Source organism: Panulirus ornatus, chromosome 67 (genome assembly GCF_036320965.1).
Source record: "Panulirus ornatus isolate Po-2019 chromosome 67, ASM3632096v1, whole genome shotgun sequence".
In the NCBI taxonomy this organism is placed as follows: domain Eukaryota; kingdom Metazoa; phylum Arthropoda; class Malacostraca; order Decapoda; family Palinuridae; genus Panulirus; species Panulirus ornatus.
Window position 1 is genome coordinate 20,130,190 of NC_092290.1, and position 21,707 is coordinate 20,151,896.

The 21,707-nt window shown below is 41.6% G+C and overlaps 1 protein-coding gene across 2 annotated transcripts in view; it reads right to left on the minus strand.

Moving 5' to 3' along the window:
* The window catches only part of CenB1A (Centaurin beta 1A), a 243,769-nt gene that overhangs the window by 155,873 nt on the left and 66,189 nt on the right, over positions 1-21,707 (minus strand). For both annotated transcript variants that reach the window (XM_071658690.1, XM_071658691.1), the window contains exons 6-8: positions 14,880-15,108; positions 7,308-7,403; positions 2,140-2,365 (exon numbers count right to left, since the gene is read on the minus strand). In XM_071658690.1, coding sequence (XP_071514791.1) covers positions 2,140-2,365; positions 7,308-7,403; positions 14,880-15,108 — 551 coding nt within the window. The remainder of the gene's footprint in view (positions 1-2,139; positions 2,366-7,307; positions 7,404-14,879; positions 15,109-21,707) is intronic.

A 21,707-nucleotide genomic window follows, 5' to 3' on the forward strand; every position in this document is an offset into this window, starting at 1 on the left:
ACACATGAAATGACAACACCCTCCCCCTGCATGTGCACGAGGTAGCGCTAGGAAAAAACAAAGGCCACATTCGTTCACACTCAGTCTCTAGCAGTCATGTATAATGCACTGAAACCACAGCTCCCTTTCCACATCCAGGCAACAACAAACTTTCCATGGTTTACCCCAGACACTGCACATGCCCTGGTTCAATCCATTGACAGCACGTCGACCCCGGTATACCACATCATTCCAATTCACTCCTTTCCTTGCACGCCTTTCACCCTCCTGCATGTTCAGGCCCTGATCACTCAAAATCCTTTTCACTCCATCTTTCCACCTCCAATTTGGTCTCCCACTTCTCCTTGTTCCCTCCACCTCTGACACATATATCCTCTCTGTTAATCTTTCCTCACTCATTCTCTCCATGTGACCAAACCATTTTAACACCCTCTTCTGCTCTCTCAACCACACTCTTTTTATTCCCACACATCTCTCTTACCCTTTCATTACTTACTCTATCAAACCACCTCACACCACATATTGTCCTCAAACATCTCATTTCCAGCACATCCACCCTCCTCCGCACAACTCTGTCTATAGCCCACATAACATTGTTGGAACCACTATTCCTTCAAACATACCCACTTTTGCTTTCCAAGATAACATTCTCAACTTCCACACATTTTTCAACGCTCCCAAAACTTTCACCCCCTCCCCAACCCCTATGATTGACTTCCGCTTCAATGGTTCCATCCACTGCCAAATCCACTGCCAGATATCTAAAACACTTTACTTCCTCCAGTTTTTCTCCATTCAAACTAACCTCCCAATTGACTTGTCCCTCAACCCTACTGCACCTAATAACCTTGCTCTTATTCACATTTACTCTCAGCTTTACCAAACTCAGTCACCAGATCTGCAGTTTCTCACCCAAATCAGCCACCTGTGCTGTATCATCAGTGAACAACAACTGACTCACTTTCCAAGCTCTCTCATCCACAACAGACTGTATACTTGCCCCTCTTTCCAAAACTCTTGCATTCACCTCCCTAACAACCCCATCAATGAACAAATTAAACAACCATGGAGACATCACGCACCCCAGCCGCAAACCGACATTCACGGAGAACCAATCACTTTCCTCTCTTCCTACACGTACACATGCCTTACATCCTCAATAAAAACTTTTCACTGCTTCGAACAACTTGCCTCCCACACCATATGAATCATAATTTGAACACTGCTTCATAGCTTTAGCAGTCTAACCCTTGATGGCTGTTCAATCTCTAACATTCAACTTGTGATATTTTTGAGAGTATCTAAATGATTATAACTTAATAAGGTTAAGTAACTGCCTACTCGAGACAACTGCATAGAAAAACTGCATATAAAAATACAACTTACTGTGTTATTTACAGAACGTATGTTGAATGCTTTGCCTTGGGTGCTAGCTTCCCTAAAGGTTTACAGCATTCCTTTAGTATAAGAAGAATGTTTTGCCTTGGGTGCTAGCTTCCCCACAAGTTGCTAACATTCCTTTACTCTATAGCTATTCAATCTCTACCATCTCTATCATTTTTGTGAATATCTAAACAAATATTAGTTCACAAATTGGGTAAAAAGCATCTAGCACAATCTTTCATCAATAAGTGCAAATTTTTGGCAAATAATCTTCCATATGATGTGGCATGTGTGAACACCTAATATGATCAAACGGTGCTGATATGGTTTGACTGACAATACATATCTAACATGAAAGAAACTGTTTAATAATCTATAAAATAAATGATAAGAGAATGTGGCATACTGCTCATAAGCAAAGTTAATTCATGTATATTGCATACCTGAGTATTAGATACAGAAAAATTTGCTCAGGATAATATATACTGGGTTTCAATTGCTTACTCAATATGCTTCATCATGAGAAAGTCTACTGTAAATGGGGGAATAATGGTACAATTCAAGCTATCAACTGAAACCCATCAAATTCAGAAAAATCAAAAAGAAATCCAGTGTAATTAGTTACCTTGCAACCATTTCATTCATAACTTTTCACAATTCATATCTAGATACATGATATATCAACAGCTCCATCACAAGAAACTTGCTAAATTCAATAAACTCCACAATCAAGAATCTAGTATATCTCTGCCTTACCTGATCGTTTGCGGTAAACCAGCTGATTATTCTGGAGGGTGAAGTAACGACGATTCCATGTCTTGAAAGCATTGGTAGTTCGTTTGAACAGATAACCATGCATAGTAACTGGCTGGCTGGTGTCCATCTGGTCCATGGAAAACACCAAATCTCTGTCTGTTACATCAGTGTGTCGATTTTCTAAACTCTTCTCTAAGTCACTTACATCTTGCCTCATCAGATTAACCTGTAATCATATTTGAAATTGCAATTACAGGTATATGAAACCAAAGTTTTGCAATCAATCACTTATGCTCTACATTCACAAATTGGTAACAAAAAATCCTTTCTCTATTAGAAGCAGAACCCAATGAGGATTAGAGTAGAGACAGGCTTTCTTAATTCAAACCTAACTTTCTAATTTTGGACACAGCCTTATGAGCATTAGTGGGTATAATCTTGTGAAGGAGACACCACACAAAAATTCTGAGGAAAAATCTTACCTTGGTGGTAATTCAGCCTTCGATCTGAATCATTCGTTCAACAGTTGTATATCCTGAACTTAGGCAAGGGGATGTACTTACCTATCTCTAATGTATAAGGAGCAAGCTTTACACTTGTGAGGCCCCATTTCTTGAACATTCTCCCCCAAACTTATCAAATTTTTGTATACTGTCAATATCAACCAGGTCTCCAGTCATTTCATTCCATTCATCCATCACCCTTATACTATTACAATATTTCCAGGTAAATTTCTTATCTAATTCGTATGAAGTCCACTGTTTGTTCTATATTTTATATTTATTTTGCTTTGTTGCTGTCTCCCGCGTTTGTGAGGTAGCGCAAGGAAACAGACGAAAGAAATGGCCCAACCCAGCCCCATACACATGTATATACACACACGTCCACACACGCAAATATACATACCTATACACCTCAATGTACACATATATATACACACACAGACACATACATATATACCCATGCACACAATTCATACTGTCTGCCTTCATTCACCCCCATCGCCACCTCGCCACACATGGAATACCATCCCCCTCCCTCCTCATGTGTGCGAGGTAGCGCTAGGAAAAGACAACAAAGGCCCCATTCGTTCACACTCAGTCTCCAGCTGTCATGCAATAATGCCCGAAAAACCACAGCTCCCTTTCCACATCCAGGCCCCACACAACGTTCCATGGTTTACCCCAGATGCTTCACACACCCTGATTCAATCCACTGACAGCACATCAGCCCCGGTATACCACATCAATCCAATTCACTCTATTCCTTGCCCGCCTTTCACCCTCCTGCATGTTCAGGCCCCAATCACTCAAAATCTTTTTCACTCCATCTTTCCACCTCCAATTTGGTCTCCCACTTCTCCTCGTTCCCTCCACCTCCGACACATATATCCTCTGGTCAATCTTTCCTCACTCATTCTCTCCATGTGACCAAACCATTTCAAAACACCCTCTTCTGCTCTCTCAACCACGTTCTTTTTATTTCCACACATCTCTCTTACCCTTACATTACTTACTCGATCAAACCACCTCACACCACACATTGTCCTCAAACATCTCATTTCCAGCACATCCACCCTCCTGCGCACAACTCTATCCATAGCCCACGCCTCGCAACCATACAACATTGTTGGAACCACTATTCCTTCAAACATACCCATTTTTGCTTTCCGAGATAATGTTCTCAACTTCCACACATTCTTCAAGGCTGCCAGGATTTTCGCCCCTCCCCCACCCTATGATTCACTTCCGCTTCCATGGTTCCATCCGCTGCCAGATCCACTCCCAGATATCTAAAAAACTTTACTTCCTCCAGTTTTTCTCCATTCAAACTTACCTCCCAATTGACTTGACCCTCAACCCTACTGTACCTAATAACCTTGCTCTTATTCACATTTACTTTTAACTTTCTTCTTTCACACACTTTACCAAACTCAGTCACCAGCTTCTGCAGTTTCTCACATGAATCAGCCACCAGTGCTGTATCATCAGTGAACAACAACTGACTCACTTCCAAGCTCTCTCATCCACAACAGACTTCATACTTGCCCCTCTTTCCAAAACTCTTGCATTCACCTCCCTAACAACCCCATCCATAAACAAATTAAACAACCATGGAGACATCACACACCCCTGCCGCAAACCTACATTCACCGAGAACCAATCACTTTCCTCTCTTCCTACACGTACACATGCCTTACATCCTCGATAAAAACTTTTCACTGCTTCTAACAACTTGCCTCCCACACCATATATTCTTAATACCTTCCACAGAGCATCTCTATCAACTCTATCATATGCCTTCTCCAGATCCAGATCACTGCAAATTTTACAGAACCTCTTACCACAACACCCTGGCTCCTGGCTACTGAATTATATTTCCCAATCTAAATCACCACAGAAACTATATAGGTTTGTGTAGTTTCTACACTTACATTTCCTCTTTATTTCCTGTCTCACCTTTGCTCTTCTACTGTTCTGTTTTATCACATATTCAAAATGAAGCATTACATGATCATTTCTTCCAACTGGTGTATTGTACATACTGTTCTTAATATCCACACCATTTTGAGTCAAGATAAGGTCGAGTTATGCTCCAAGACAAGTTGGTGCCAGAAATTTTCCTGTATACTATCAAAATACCTTTTTCTCCATGACTCCATTACCATGAAAATCTGAATTTCCCAAGTCTATCTCTTAAACCTGAAATCCCCTATGATCAATACTTTACCACCTCTAAGAAGTGAATGTTTCAATGCTTCATTTACCATTATGGTTGGTCCTTCATTGTTATCACTGTATATCTGTTCCAGTTCAGTGTAATCTTTCAAGATGATTATATACTAATAACATTGCTATGCTTTTTTTCCTACAATTACTATTCCCATAATGTACTGTCTGAAAGGGCCATCCTCCATTATTTCTTGAAACTTTAGATTTTCTTTCATTAATAGGGCTATCCTCCCCCTCCTTTACCTCCTCTTTCCTTTCTTGTCATGTACCCCTCTAGGCAGAACTTGCAAGAGCTTATGACTTTGGTTTGCATAGTTTCCATAACTCCAATATCAGGTGTGCTTCTCCTTATATGATCCATTAATTCCAGTTCTTTACCACTATCAACCTATCAACATTTGAATACATTCATTTCATCATGACATTATTATCCACTAACACTCCTACCCCTCTCTGCAGTTCTAGAGGGGCTGCTCCAGCCTCTTCCCACGTGCGGCATCTCCAGTTTTATTTTGTCTTCTTTCTGTGCTCTGCTTTTCTCCCTCTTCCTTTGATCCATCACACTTAATAAATATCCTAATGAATTCTACCTTGCCACTGAGATTCATAGCTTTGTGTGTGTGTGTGTGTGTGTGAGTGTACATTTAGTGGTAGTTAACATGGGGGTGAGTCACAGAGTGGAAGAGGGAGCAAAGATCTTTAATGTGTTAAGGAATGCTGGGAAGGAAAGATAAGCATATGTTTGGGCAAAGATTCCCATCTTTGCCCAAACATACACAAGTATAATAATAATCCCAATTCTGTTGTATGGATGCAAGTGTTAGGCATTGGTCATAAATGAAATGATATGGATGACCGTATTGGAAATGTAATGCCTGAAGGCACTATACGTGGTATACAGTAGTTTGATTATAAAAGAAATAAAAGTTAAAGAATGGTGTGATAGTAAGTGCACTCTGAGTTAGAGGGCCATAACTCTGTACTGAAATGGTCCTGGGATTTGGAAATGATAAAAAGAGAGAGAGTAACAAAGAGGATGTGTGAATCAGAAGCAGAAGCAGCTCAAGAGTTGGGTAGACCAAGCAAAAGATGGTTGGATGGAGAGAAAGAAACTCAAGGGTACTGGTTCTTAAACACTCAGGAAGTATGCAATGGACATAATGAGCTAGAGTGATGTATATGGATATGGAGGGCAAAATGCTGTCAGAGGTTTGTAGCAGGGAAAATGAAGTAGTCGCAGTAACCATACAGAAATCTGTGGGTTTGGCTATGGATGGTGGTGTCTAATTTCAATACACTATACAAAACAGCTAAAGATTTGAAGTGTGCAAAAGAGGCCATTATATGTCTGTCTCTGAAACTTACTCATTAAAATAGGGAAAGGCAATTACAAATAAAAAATGTGTATCATCAAACACAAAAGAAAGTGACAGATCAAAAATCTCTACAAGCCAGAAGTGAAAATCAAAGTGAAACCACCAAAAATTGAAGGAAAAGCAATAATAAACAGGTTCATACTGCACAACTGTGAAAAATTTAGTCACGTGGGTTCGTTGCTTCAACACACCATCTGAATTCAGCACCAACAGTATAAAGGGACTTGGCACTTTGCTATATGACTGCTGGGTCTCTAGGAAAAGAGTATTAGCTCACCTAATAAATATGGTGGCTGAAAAAGGGAATCTGTCCAATACATTTTTTTCTATAAAATGAGGTGGGGCTGTGTAAAACTCAAGGAGCTCTGTCCTAAAATCAATAAAACATGCTTTTGGAACCTTTTGATGTAGGAACTTATGAGTAATTCATAAGTTCATCTTCCAAACCAATATACTCAAAAAATTTGTCCAGACCTCAATTTGCATGACAAGCTCAGGTACTCTCAGGGAATCAGCCATCTATAACTGCTCATATCAAACTGTAATTGACCCACCCACTATGAATTTGTAAATACTGCTGGAACTTGATGAGAGCCTGATTAACAAAGCTTCTCAAAATTTCTTGCTTAATCTATCAACTAATGAACCCAATGCAACCTACAAAAAGTTTTATCATTTCCTCACTTCCACTCTTCATAAGTCTTGCCTTAATATATCAGGTTTCCCATATCAGACATGGAAGAGAATACACTTTAAAACATCTATAATCATCATCATTCCATGCCTGATTCAAGAGGTGGCTAAGGTACACACAGCCTATGAAACATCAGTTAAGTGAAAAATGAGCTTCCACTTTAAAAGCATAACTTACTTTGCAGTTATCAATGTATTCTAATGAAATTCAAAACCATTTCCTTTTGCATCAAAGATTTCATGTTCTATGCACTTGTTCTATATCAAACAGATAAACCATCCTTATCACCATGTTTGATTAAAAGACATGACTAACAAATTTTGAAGCACTACATGATACATGAAACATAAAAAATTATTACATTACCTCTTGGCTGATCTTGTCAAGGGAAGGTTTTAAGTCATCACAAAGGTCAGTACCCTGGTGATAGAAGGTGCTGTATGCCTTTAAGTATGACAGCAGCTGCAATATTAAGATAATACTTTATTTTGTTAACAAATGCTTCCTTCTAATAACAAGTATATCTTCCTCCACATGAAAAAAAATCTAATTTTTTAGTGACCTCCCTTTGATATGGCAAAGTATTACACAAGAACAAAATTAAGTAAATGAAATAATAACTGCAATATCAGTGTCACATGCATATATTCATTCTATTTACAAACAACCCTGGACCAATATCTATAAGAGTCCTGGTTTTACATAGGACCCTTCTATAGCCTCTTGCAGCCCACAGTTTCTCTACTATCAGTACCAGGGAAATGTATATTCCTTAGGAGTGAACAATTTTTTCATGAGACTGTGCTCCCAATAATGCAGCCTTCCCTCAAGGTAAATTTTCATTTGCAGAGTAACCCTAAGTGCAGCCTGGACACACTAGTCATGTGTGTCAGTGAGAGTGTATCGATGTGCATAAGTATTTTTCTTTTTCATGCTTGAGTGCTCTTTGCCCTATTGAAGAAGTGGCACCAGAAATAAAGAAAGAAATGTCACATCAGCTCACATACATTCTCTCGCTGTCATATGTAATGAACTGAAACCATAATTCCAATACACATCCAAACCCACCAAAACCTTTCAATGGTTTACCCTGGATGCTTCACATTGCCCTGGTTAAGTCCACTGACAGCATGTCAACCCCTATAAAGCATATTGCTGCAGTTCACTCTATCCTGTACATGCCTTTTATCATCCATCATGTGCAGGCCCTGACTGCTCAAAATCTTTTTCACAAAATCGTTCCACCTCCAACTGGGTCTCCTTGTTGCCTCCACTTCTGACATGTTTATCCTCTTTGTCAACCATTCCTCACTCATTCTCTCAATATGTCCCATCCATCTCTGCACAACTTCAGCTCTCCCAAATACTCTTCTTTTATTACTTGAAGAATGTGTGGAAGACGAGAACGTTATCTCAGAAAACAAAAATGGGTATGTTTGAAGGAAAAGTGGTTCCAACAATTTATGTGGTTCCAAGGCATGGGCTATAGACAGGGTTGTGCGGAGGAGGGTGGATGTGTTGGAAATGAAATGTCTGAGGTGGTTTGATTGAGTAAGTAATGAAAGGGTTTCACCCTCCTGCATGTTCAGGCCCCGATCACACAAAATCCTTTTCACTCCATCTTTCCACCTCCAATTTGGTCTCCCTCTTCTCCTCGTTCCCTCCACCTCCGACACATATATCCTCTTGGTCAATCTTTCCTCACTCATTCTCTCCATGTGCCCAAACCATTTCAAAACACCCTCTTCTGCTCTCTCAACCACGCTCTTTTTATTTCCACACATCTCTCTTACCCTTATGTTACTTACTCGATCAAACCACCTCACACCACACATTGTCCTCAAACATCTCATTTCCAGCACATCCATCCTCCTGCGCACAACTCTATCCATAGCCCACGCCTCGCAACCATACAACATTGTTGGAACCACTATTCCTTCAAACATACCCATTTTTGCTTTCCGAGATAATGTTCTCGACTTCCACACATTTTTCAAGGCTCCCAAAATTTTCGCCCCCTCCCCCACCCTATGATCCACTTCCGCTTCCATGGTTCCATCCGCTGACAGATCCACTCCCAGATATCTAAAACACTTCACTTCCTCCAGTTTTTCTCCATTCAAACTCACCTCCCAATTGACTTGACCCTCAACCCTACTGTACCTAATAACCTTGCTCTTATTCACATTTACTCTTAACTTTCTTCTTCCACACACTTTACCAAACTCCGTCACCAGCTTCTGCAGTTTCTCACATGAATCCGCCACCAGCGCTGTATCATCAGCGAACAACAACTGACTCACTTCCCAAGCTCTCTCATCCCCAACAGACTTCATACTTGCCCCTCTTTCCAAGACTCTTGCATTTACCTCCCTAACAACCCCATCCATAAACAAATTAAACAACCATGGAGACATCACACACCCCTGCCGCAAACCTACATTCACTGAGAACCAATCACTTTCCTCTCTTCCTACACGTACACATGCCTTACATCCTCGATAAAAACTTTTCACTGCTTCTAACAACTTGCCTCCCACACCATATATTCTTAATACCTTCCACAGAGCATCTCTATCAACTCTATCATATGCCTTCTCCAGATCCATAAATGCTACATACAAATCCATTTGCTTTTCTAAGTATTTCTCACATACATTCTTCAAAGCAAACACCTGATCCACACATCCTCTACCACTTCTGAAACCACACTGCTCTTCCCCAATCTGATGCTCTGTACCTGCCTTCACCCTCTCAATCAATACCCTCCCATATAATTTACCAGGAATACTGGTAATAGAGATGTGTTTTGATAAAAAGAGTGTGGTTGAGAGAGCAGAAGAGGGTGTTTTGAAATGGATTTGGACACATGGAGAGAATTAGTGAGGAAAGACTGACAATGAGGATATAGGTGTCAGAGGTGGAGGGAACGAGGAGACGCGGGAGAACAAATTGGAGATGGAAAGGTGGAGTGAAAAAAATATTGAGCAATCAGGGCCTGAACATAGGGAGGATGAGAGGCGTGTAAGGAATAGAGTGAAGGGGAACGATGTGGTATACCGGGGTCGACGTGCTGTCAATGGACTAAACCAGGGCATGTGAAGCATCTGGGGTAAACCATGGAAAGGCCTGTGGGGCTTAGCTGTGGAAAGGGAGCAGCAGTTTCAGCACATTACACATGACAGCTAGAGACTAAGTGTGAACAAATGTGGCCTTTTTTGTCTTTTCCTGGGGATAACTCGCTGGAGGGGGATGCTATTTCATGTCTGACAGGATGGCAACAGGAATGGATGAAGGTAGCAAGTATGAATGCATACATGTGTATGTATAAGTCTGAGTATGTATAAGTAGGTATAAATCGATTTTTTTTTTTTTCCGTCACTACCCTGCCACACAGGGATTAAGTATAAAAAAAATATCAATACTTATCATTTATCATTATGCTCTGTCACTGTCTCCTGTGTTAGTGAGGTAGCACAAGGAAACAGACAAAAGAATGGCACAACCCACCTGCCTGAGGATTGGTGGAATGTGTGCATAGTGCCATTGTACAAAGGCAAAGGGGATGAGAGTGAGTGCTCAAATTACAGAGGTATAAGTTTGTTGAGTATTCCTGGTAAATTATATGGGAGGGTATTGATTGAGAGGGTGAAGGCATGTACAGAGCATCAGATTGGGGAAGAGCAGTGTGGTTTCAGAAGTGGTAGAGGATGTGTGGATCAGGTGTTTGCTTTGAAGAATGTATGTGAAAAATACTTAGAAAAGCAAATGGATTTGTATGTAGCATTTATACACAAATATACGCAAATATACACACCTACACAGCTTTCCATGGTTTACCCCACACGCTTCACATACCTTGATTCAATCCACTGACAGCACGTTAACCCCGGTATACCACATTGCTCCAATTCACTCTATTCCTTGCCCTCCTTTCAACCTCCTGCATGTTCAGGCCCCTATCACACAAAATCTTTTTCACTCCATCTTTCCACCTCCAATTTGGTCTCCCTCTTCTCCTTGTTCCCTAAACCTCCGACACATATATCCTCTTGGTCAATCTTTCCTCACTCATTCTCTCCATGTGCCCAAACCACTTCAAAACACCCTCTTCTGCTCTCTCAACCACGCTCTTTTTATTTCCACACATCTCTCTTACCCTTACGTTACTCACTCGATCAAACCACCTCACACCACACATTGTCCTCAAACATCTCGTTTCCAGCACATCCATCCTCCTGCGCACAACTCTATCCATAGCCCACGCCTCGCAACCATACAACATTGTTGGAACCACTATTCCTTCAAACATACCCAGTTTTGCTTTCCGAGATAATGTTCTCGACTTCCACACATTCTTCAAGGCCCCCAGAATTTTCGCCCCCTCCCCCACCCTATGATCCACTTCTGCTTCCATGGTTCCATCCGCTGCCAGATCCACTCCCAGATATCTAAAACACTTCACTTCCTCCAGTTTTTCTCCATTCAAACTCACCTCCCAATTGACTTGACCCTCAACCCTACTGTACCTAATAACCTTGCTCTTATTCACATTTACTCTTAACTTTCTTCTTTCACACACTTTACCAAACTCAGTCACCAGCTTCTGCAGTTTCTCACATGAATCAGCCACCAGCGCTGTATCATCAGCGAACAACAACTGACTCACTTCCCAAGCTCTCTCATCCCCAACAGACTTCATACTTGCCCCTCTTTCCAAAACTCTTGCATTTACCTCCCTAACAACCCCATCCATAAACAAATTAAACAACCATGGAGACATCACACACCCCTGCCGCAAACCTACATTCACTGAGAACCAATCACTTTCCTCTCTTCCTACACGTACACATGCCTTACATCCTCGATAAAAACTTTTCACTGCTTCTAACAACTTTCCTCCCACACCATATATTCTTAATACCTTCCACAGAGTATCTCTATCAACTCTATCATATGCCTTCTCCAGATCCATAAATGCTACATACAAATCCATTTGCTTTTCTAAGTATTTCTCACATACATTCTTCAAAGCAAACACCTGATCCACACATCCTCTACCACTTCTGAAACCACACTGCTCTTCCCCAATCTGATGCTCTGTACATGCCTTCACCCTCTCAATCAATACCCTCCCATATAATTTACCAGGAATACTCAACAAACTTATACCTCTGTAATTTGAGCACTCACTCTTATCCCCTTTGCCTTTGTACAATGGCACTATGCACGCATTCCGCCAATCCTCAGGCACCTCACCATGAGTCATACATACATTAAATAACCTTACCAACCAGTCAACAATACAGTCAACCCCTTTTTTAATAAATTCCACTGCAATACCATCCAAACCTGCTGCCTTGCCGGCTTTCATCTTCCGCAAAGCTTTCACTACCTCTTCTCTGTTTACCAAATCATTTTCCCTAACCCTCTCACTTTGCACACCACCTCCACCAAAACACCCTATATCTGCCACTCTATCATCAAACACATTCAACAAACCTTCAAAATACTCACTCCATCTCATTCTCACATCACCAATACTTGTTATCACCTCCCCATTTGCGCCCTTCACTGAAGTTCCCATTTGCTCCCTTGTCTTACGCACTTTATTTACCTCCTTCCAGAACATCTTTTTATTCTCCCTAAAATCTAATGATACTCTCTCACCCCAACTCTCATTTGCCCTTTTTTTCACCTCTTGCACCTTTCTCTTGACCTCCTGTCTCTTTCTTTTATACATCTCCCACTCAATTGCATTTTTTCCCTGCAAAAATCGTCCAAATGCCTCTCTCTTCTCTTTCACTAATACTCTTACTTCTTCATCCCACCACTCACTACCCTTTCTAATCAACCCACCTCCCACTCTTCTCATGCCACAAGCATCTTTTGCGCAATCCATCACTGATTCCCTAAATACATCCCATTCCTCCCCCACTCCCCTTACTTCCATTGTTCTCACCTTTTTCCATTCTGTACTCAGTCTCTCCTGGTACTTCCTCACACAGGTATATATATATATATATATATATATATATATATATATATATATATATTATCCCTGGGGATAGGGGATTAAAAATACTTCCCACGTATTCCCTGTGTGTCGTAGAAGGCGACTAAAAGGGGAGGGGGGGCTGGAAATCCTCCCCTTTTTTATTTTTTTTTTTAATTTTCCAAAAGAAGGAACAGAGGGGGCCAGGTGAGGATATTCCAAAAAAGGCCCAGTCCTCTGTTCTTAGCGCTACCTCGCTAACGCAGGAAATGGCAAATAGTTTAAAAGAAAGAAAGAAATATATATATATATGGATCTGTATGTAGCATTTATGGATCTGGAGAAGGCATATGATAGAGTTGATAGAAATGCTCTGTGGAAGGTATTAAGAATATATGGTGTGGGAGGCAAGCTGTTAAAAGTAGTGAAAAGTTTTTATCAAGGATGTAAGGCATGTGTAGGAAGAGAGGAAAGTGATTGGTTCTCAGTGAATGTAGGTTTGCGGCAGGGGTGTGTGATGTCTCCATGGTTGTTTAATTTGTTTATGGATGGGGTTGTTAGGGAGGTGAATGCAAGAGTTTTGGAAAGAGGGGCAAGTATGAAGTCTGTTGTGGATGAGAGAGCTTGGGAAGTGAGTCAGTTGTTGTTCGCTGATGATACAGCACTGGTGGCTGTTTAATGTGAGAAACTGCAGAAGCTGGTGACTGAGTTTGGTAAAGTGTGTGAAAGAAGAAAGTTAAGAGTAAATGTGAATAAGAGCAAGGTTATTAGGTACAGTAGGGTTGAGGGTCAAGTCAATTGGGAGGTAAGTTTGAATGGAGAAAAACTGGAGGAAGTAAAGTGTTTTAGATATCTGGGAGTGGATCTGGCAGCGGATGGAACCATGGAAGCGGAAGTGAATCATAGGGTGGGGAAGGGGGCGAAAATCCTGGCAGCCTTGAAGAATGTGTGGAAGTCGAGAACATTATCTCGGAAAGCAAAAATGGCTATGTTTTAAGGAATAGTGGTTCCAACAATGTTGTATGGTTGCGAGGCATGGGCTATGGATAGAGTTGTGCGCAGGAGGGTGGATGTGCTGGAAATGAGATGTTTGAGGACAATGTGTGGTGTGAGGTGGTTTGATCGAGTAAGTAATATAAGGGTAAGAGAGATGTGTGGAAATAAAAAGAGCATGGTTGAGAGAGCAGCAGAGGGTGTTTTGAAATGGTTTGGGCACATGGAGAGAATGAATGAGGAAAGATTGACCAAGAGGATATATGTGTCAGAGGTGGAGGGAACGAGGAGAAGTGGGAGACCAAATTGGAGGTGGAAAGATGGAGTGAAAAAGATTTTGTGTGATCAGGGCCTGAACATGCAGGAGGGTGAAAGGCGGGCAAGGAATAGAGTGAATTGGATCGATGTGGTATATCCGGGTTGACGTGCTGTCAGTGGATTGAATCAGGGCATGTGAAGCGTCTGGGGTAAACCATGGAAAGTTGTGTGGGGCCTGGATGTGAAAAGGGAGCTGTGGTTTCGGGCATTATTGCATGACAGCTAGAGACTGAGTGTGAACGAATGGGGCCTTTGTTGTCTTTTCCTAGAGCTACCTCGCACACATGAGGGGGGAGGGGGATGGTATTCCATGTGTGGCGAGGTGGCGATGGGAATGAATAAAGGCAGACAGTGTGAATTGTGTGCATGGGTATATATGTATGTGTCTGTGTGTGTATATATACGTGTACATTGAGATGTATAGGTATGTATATTTGCGTGTGTGGACGTGTATGTATATACATTGTGTATGGGGGTGGGTTGGGCCATTTCTTTCGTCTGTTTCCTTGCGCTACCTCGCAAACTCGGGAGACAGAAAAAAAAAATATATATATATATATATATATATATATATATATATATATATATATACACATATGGTGAAAGACAAAATATAAAGAATGATTACTTACAGCATCAACCACTTCATGTCGCTTTTTTCCTTGTGCAACTGAAATAGCTTGAACATAATCAACGGTAGTGTGACGAAAGGCTCTACGTGTGGCAATGACCAAGTTGTTCATCTCATCTGCGTCCTGGGGACGGGAACGGGATACACCAGAGGAACGCTGCAGGACACTATCCATCTCACCACTCACCTTCTCAAAGTAGTGCCTTAAATCTTTCACAGCACGTAGCTCACTTAAAAAGAGGGAAGAAGTGGATTACAAGTCTTGCGCTGAGCACCCAGGATTTCTTTAAAAACTTTATATCTTGCTAATTTCAAAATATATACATTCTCCTGTCCAGCTAAAGAACTTAAGATATTCTAATAACATTGTGCGACCAGTCAGTTCATCAGTTTGCTTACTTTCATAAAGCACTGTGGCCAGCATTATATCTGAATATCTTTTGACTCCCCATTCATATAGGCCAGATATCCATTTAAACTAAATGACCAGGGGGCACAGAGCTAGAATGGTGGCTAATCATATCAAAAGGATCATTGAAACTCTTACTGATAAAGAATAAAATGGATTCAGAAAGGGAAAAGGGTGTATAGACCAAATTTCTGCATAGACAAAATTGTAAATAAAAAGGAGGATGGTTATGAGGTATTTATGGACAAAGTCATCACAGGTTGGGCATTGCTAATCTGAAAATCTAAAATGCTCCAAAGTCCAAGACTTTTTGAGTGGCAACAAGACGTTACAAGTGGAAAATTCTACACAACCTCACTTGCCCATACTGGGATCTGACACTCTGTTGGCACCAGTTTGTTACAAAACATCATGAACGCCAGGCCTACGCGCATTATTCACTGTGGGTTTTTTTTGCATATTCTCTGCTCTGTGGTACAGATATAAATAGCTGAAATGGTTCTGAATCAAGGTGATTGTGGTAATAGAGACAATGAGCATATTCTCTGCTCTGTGGTACAAAGATATAAATAGCTGAAATGGTTCTGAGCCAAGGTGATTGTGATAATAGAGACAATGAGGACTTTTGTAACACTGCAGAAAAAGTGTCTACAGACAACATGGTGAAAGTATATGATGGACTTACTGAAGGACTAAAGCAGCGTGCATTCATAAGAAGAAATCATGTCAGTTTATAAAATCACAGACTTTGAAAACCAAAACCAATGTTAATGAGGCAGATGACTCTGGAGAAAACATTTAAAATAGCCATCCAGCAGAATGCCTCCTCATCCCTAAAGGACCCCCTTCATGATCCCTCAACTACTTCTGATGTTCCTCCTCACGATGATGTCAACAGTGATGTACCCTCCCCATCAAGTTTCTCAAACCATATATATTTCTAGTATTTGTTGCAGAAGTTATCTTCTTTTGTAAGCAGAGATCAATTTTCTTTTTTTTTTCATGTGCAAAACATTATTTTCATGTGAAATCTGAATTTCATCTCCACCTAAAATGCCATAAATGAGCATTAACATGACCAGCAACTTTATTACACTAAAATTTTTCTGTTTTCATTACATTTACAGCTACCAGTAATCATCATAAATCAAATACTTGATTGTTTTCATATCTCAAATAAAATCTAAAGGAAAGGAAAGATTCACAAAGAGGATATATGTGTCAGAGGTGGAGGGAACGAGAAGTGGGAGACCAAATTGGAGGTCGAAAGATGGAGTGAAAAAGATTTTGAGCGATCGGGGCCTAAACATGCAGGAGGGTCAAAGACATGCAAGGAATAGAGTGAATTGGAACGATGTGGTATACTGGGGTCGACGTGCTGTCAATGGATTGAACCAGGGCATGTGAAGCGTCTGGGGTAAACCATGGAAAGTTTTGTGGGGCCTGGATGTGGAAAGGGAGCTGTGGTTTTGGTGCATTATACATGACAGCTAGAGACTGAGTGTGAACGAATGTGGCATTTGTTGTCTTTTCCTAGCGCTACCTTGTGTGCATGCGGAGGGAGGGGGTTGTCACTTCATGTGTGGCAGGGTGGTTTTGGAAGTGAGAGAGGATGTGTGGATCAGGTGTTTGCTTTGAAGAATGTGTGTGAGAAATACTTAGAAAAGCAAATGGATTTGTATGTAGCATTTATGGATCTGGAGAGGGCATATGATAGAATTGATAGAGATGCTCTGTGGAAGGTATTAAGAATATATGGTGCGGGAGGCAAGTTGTTAGAAGCCGTGAAAAATTTCTATCGAGGATGTAAGGCATGTGTACGTGTAGGAAGAGAGGAAAGTGATTGGTTCTCAGTGAATGCTGGTGTGCGGTAGGGGTGCGTGATGTCTCTATGGTTGTTTTAAAAATATGTTTATGGATGGGGTTGTTAGGGAAGTGAATGCAAGAGTTTTAGAAAGAAGGGCAAGTATGCAGTCTGTTGTGGATGAGAGAGCTTGGGAAGTGAGTCAGTTGTTGTTCGCTGATGATATAGCGCTGGTGGCTGATTCAGGTGAGAAACTGCAGAAGCTGGTGACTGAGTTTGGTAAAGTGTGTGAAAGAAGAAAGTTGAGAGTAAATGTGAATAAGAGTAAAGTTATTAGGTACAGTGGGATTGAGGAACAAGTCATTTGGGAGGTAAGTTTGAATGGAGAAAAACTGGAGGAAGTGAAGTGTTTTAGATATCTGGGAGTGGATTTGGCAATGGATGGAACCATGGAAGCGGAAGTGAATCATAGGGTGGGGGAGGGGGCGAAAGTTATGAGAGCGTTGAAAAATGTGTGGAAGCCGAGAACGTTATCTTGGAAAGCGAAAATGGGTATGTTTGAAGGAATAGTGGCTCCAACAATGTTATGTAGTTGTGAGGCGTGGGCTGTAGATATGAGTTGTGCGGAGGAGGGTGGATGTGCTGGAAATGAGATGCTGGAGGACTAAATGTGGTGTGAGGTGGTTTGATTGAGTAAGTAATGAAAGGGTAATAGAGATTTTATTTTATTATTTATTTATTATACTTTGTCGCTGTCTCCGCGTTTGCGAGGTAGCGCAAGGAAACAGACGAAAGAAAAGGCCCAACCACCCCCCCCCCCATAAACAATATATACATACAGTCCACACACGCAAATATACATACCTACACAGCTTTCCATGGTTTACCCCACACGCTTCACATACCTTGATTCAATCCACTGACAGCACGTCAACCCCTGTATACCACATCGCTCCAATTCACTCTATTCCTTGCCCTCCTTTCACCCTCCTGCATGTTCAGGCCCCTATCACACAAAATCTTTTTCACTCCATCTTTCCACCTCCAATTTGGTCTCACCTCTTCCCCTGTCCCCCTCCCCCCCCCCCGTTCCCTCACCTCCGACACATATATTCCTCTTGGTCAATCTTTCCTCACTCATTCTCTCCATGTGCCCAAACCATTTCAAAACACCCTCTTCTGCTCTCTCAACCACGCTCTTTTTATTTCCACACATCTCTCTTACCCTTACGTTACTCACTCGATCAAACCACCTCACACCACACATTGTCCTCAAACATCTCATTTCCAGCACATCCATCCTCCTGCGCACAACTCTATCCATAGCCCACGCCTCGCAACCATACAACATTGTTGGAACCACTATTCCTTCAAACATACCCATTTTTGCTTTCCGAGATAATGTTCTCGACTTCCACACATTCTTCAAGGCCCCCAGAATTTTCGCCCCCTCCCCCACCCTATGATCCACTTCTGCTTCCATGGTTCCATCCGCTGCCAGATCCACTCCCAGATATCTAAAACACTTCACTTCCTCCAGTTTTTCTCCATTCAAACTCACCTCCCAATTGACTTGACCCTCAACCCTACTGTACCTAATAACCTTGCTCTTATTCACATTTACTCTTAACTTTCTTCTTTCACACACTTTACCAAACTCAGTCACCAGCTTCTGCAGTTTCTCACATGAATCCGCCACCAGCGCTGTATCATCAGCGAACAACAACTGACTCACTTCCAAAGCTCTCTCATCCCCAACAGACTTCATACTTGCCCCTCTTTCCAAAACTCTTGCATTTACCTCCCTAACAACCCCATCCATAAACAAATTAAACAACCATGGAGACATCACACACCCCTGCCGCAAACCTACATTCACTGAGAACCAATCACTTTCCTCTCTTCCTACACGTACACATGCCTTACATCCTCGATAAAAACTTTTCACTGCTTCTAACAACTTGCCTCCCACACCATATATTCTTAATACCTTCCACAGAGCATCTCTATCAACTCTATCATATGCCTTCTCCAGATCCATAAATGCTACATACAAATCCATTTGCTTTTCTAAGTATTTCTCACATACATTCTTCAAAGCAAACACCTGATCCACACATCCTCTACCACTTCTGAAACCACACTGCTCTTCCCCAATCTGATGCTCTGTACATGCCTTCACCCTCTCAATCAATACCCTCCCATATAATTTACCAGGAATACTGGTAATAGAGATGTGTTTTGATAAAAAGAGTGTGGTTGAGAGAGCAGCAGAGGGTGTTTTGAAATGGTTTGGGCACATGGAGAGAATGAATGAGGAAAGATTGACCAAGAGGATATATGTGTCAGAGGTGGAGGGAACGAGGAGACGCGGGAGAACAAATTGGAGATGGAAAGGTGGAGTGAAAAAAATATTGAGCAATCAGGGCCTGAACATAGGGAGGATGAGAGGCGTGTAAGGAATAGAGTGAAGGGGAACGATGTGGTATACTGGGGTCGACGTGCTGTCAATGGACTAAACCAGGGCATGTGAAGCGTCTGGGGTAAACCATGGAAAGGCCTGTGGGGCTTAGCTGTGGAAAGGGAGCAGCAGTTTCAGCACATTACACATGAACAGCTAGAGACTAAGTGTGAACAAATGTGGCCTTTTTTGTCTTTTCCTGGGGATAACTCGCTGGAGGGGGATGCTATTATTCTACATTCCTGACAGGATGGCAACAGGAATGGATGAAGGTAGCAAGTATGAATGCATACATGTGTATGTATAAGTCGGAGTATGTATAAGTAGGTATAAATCGATTTTTTTTTTTTTCCGTCACTACCCCTGCCACACAGGGATTAAGTATAAAAAAAATATCAATACTTATCATTTATCATTATGCTCTGTCACTGTCTCCTGTGTTAGTGAGGTAGCACAAGGAAACAGACAAAAGAATGGCACAACCCACCTGCCTGAGGATTGGTGGAATGTGTGCATAGTGCCATTGTACAAAGGCAAAGGGGATGAGAGTGAGTGCTCAAATTACAGAGGTATAAGTTTGTTGAGTATTCCTGGTAAATTATATGGGAGGGTATTGATTGAGAGGGTGAAGGCATGTACAGAGCATCAGATTGGGGAAGAGCAGTGTGGTTTCAGAAGTGGTAGAGGATGTGTGGATCAGGTGTTTGCTTTGAAGAATGTATGTGAAAAATACTTAGAAAAGCAAATGGATTTGTATGTAGCATTTATACACAAATATACGCAAATATACACACCTACACAGCTTTCCATGGTTTACCCCACACGCTTCACATACCTTGATTCAATCCACTGACAGCACGTTAACCCCGGTATACCACATTGCTCCAATTCACTCTATTCCTTGCCCTCCTTTCAACCTCCTGCATGTTCAGGCCCCTATCACACAAAATCTTTTTCACTCCATCTTTCCACCTCCAATTTGGTCTCCCTCTTCTCCTCGTTCCCTCCACCTCCGACACATATATCCTCTTGGTCAATCTTTCCTCACTCATTCTCTCCATGTGCCCAAACCACTTCAAAACACCCTCTTCTGCTCTCTCAACCACGCTCTTTTTATTTCCACACATCTCTCTTACCCTTACGTTACTCACTCGATCAAACCACCTCACACCACACATTGTCCTCAAACATCTCATTTCCAGCACATCCATCCTCCTGCGCACAACTCTATCCATAGCCCACGCCTCGCAACCATACAACATTGTTGGAACCACTATTCCTTCAAACATACCCAGTTTTGCTTTCCGAGATAATGTTCTCGACTTCCACACATTCTTCAAGGCCCCCAGAATTTTCGCCCCCTCCCCCACCCTATGATCCACTTCTGCTTCCATGGTTCCATCCGCTGCCAGATCCACTCCCAGATATCTAAAACACTTCACTTCCTCCAGTTTTTCTCCATTCAAACTCACCTCCCAATTGACTTGACCCTCAACCCTACTGTACCTAATAACCTTGCTCTTATTCACATTTACTCTTAACTTTCTTCTTTCACACACTTTACCAAACTCAGTCACCAGCTTCTGCAGTTTCTCACATGAATCAGCCACCAGCGCTGTATCATCAGCGAACAACAACTGACTCACTTCCAAGCTCTCTCATCCCCAACAGACTTCATACTTGCCCCTCTTTCCAAAACTCTTGCATTTACCTCCCTAACAACCCCATCCATAAACAAATTAAACAACCATGGAGACATCACACACCCCTGCCGCAAACCTACATTCACTGAGAACCAATCACTTTCCTCTCTTCCTACACGTACACATGCCTTACATCCTCGATAAAAACTTTTCACTGCTTCTAACAACTTTCCTCCCACACCATATATTCTTAATACCTTCCACAGAGCATCTCTATCAACTCTATCATATGCCTTCTCCAGATCCATAAATGCTACATACAAATCCATTTGCTTTTCTAAGTATTTCTCACATACATTCTTCAAAGCAAACACCTGATCCACACATCCTCTACCACTTCTGAAACCACACTGCTCTTCCCCAATCTGATGCTCTGTACATGCCTTCACCCTCTCAATCAATACCCTCCCATATAATTTACCAGGAATACTCAACAAACTTATACCTCTGTA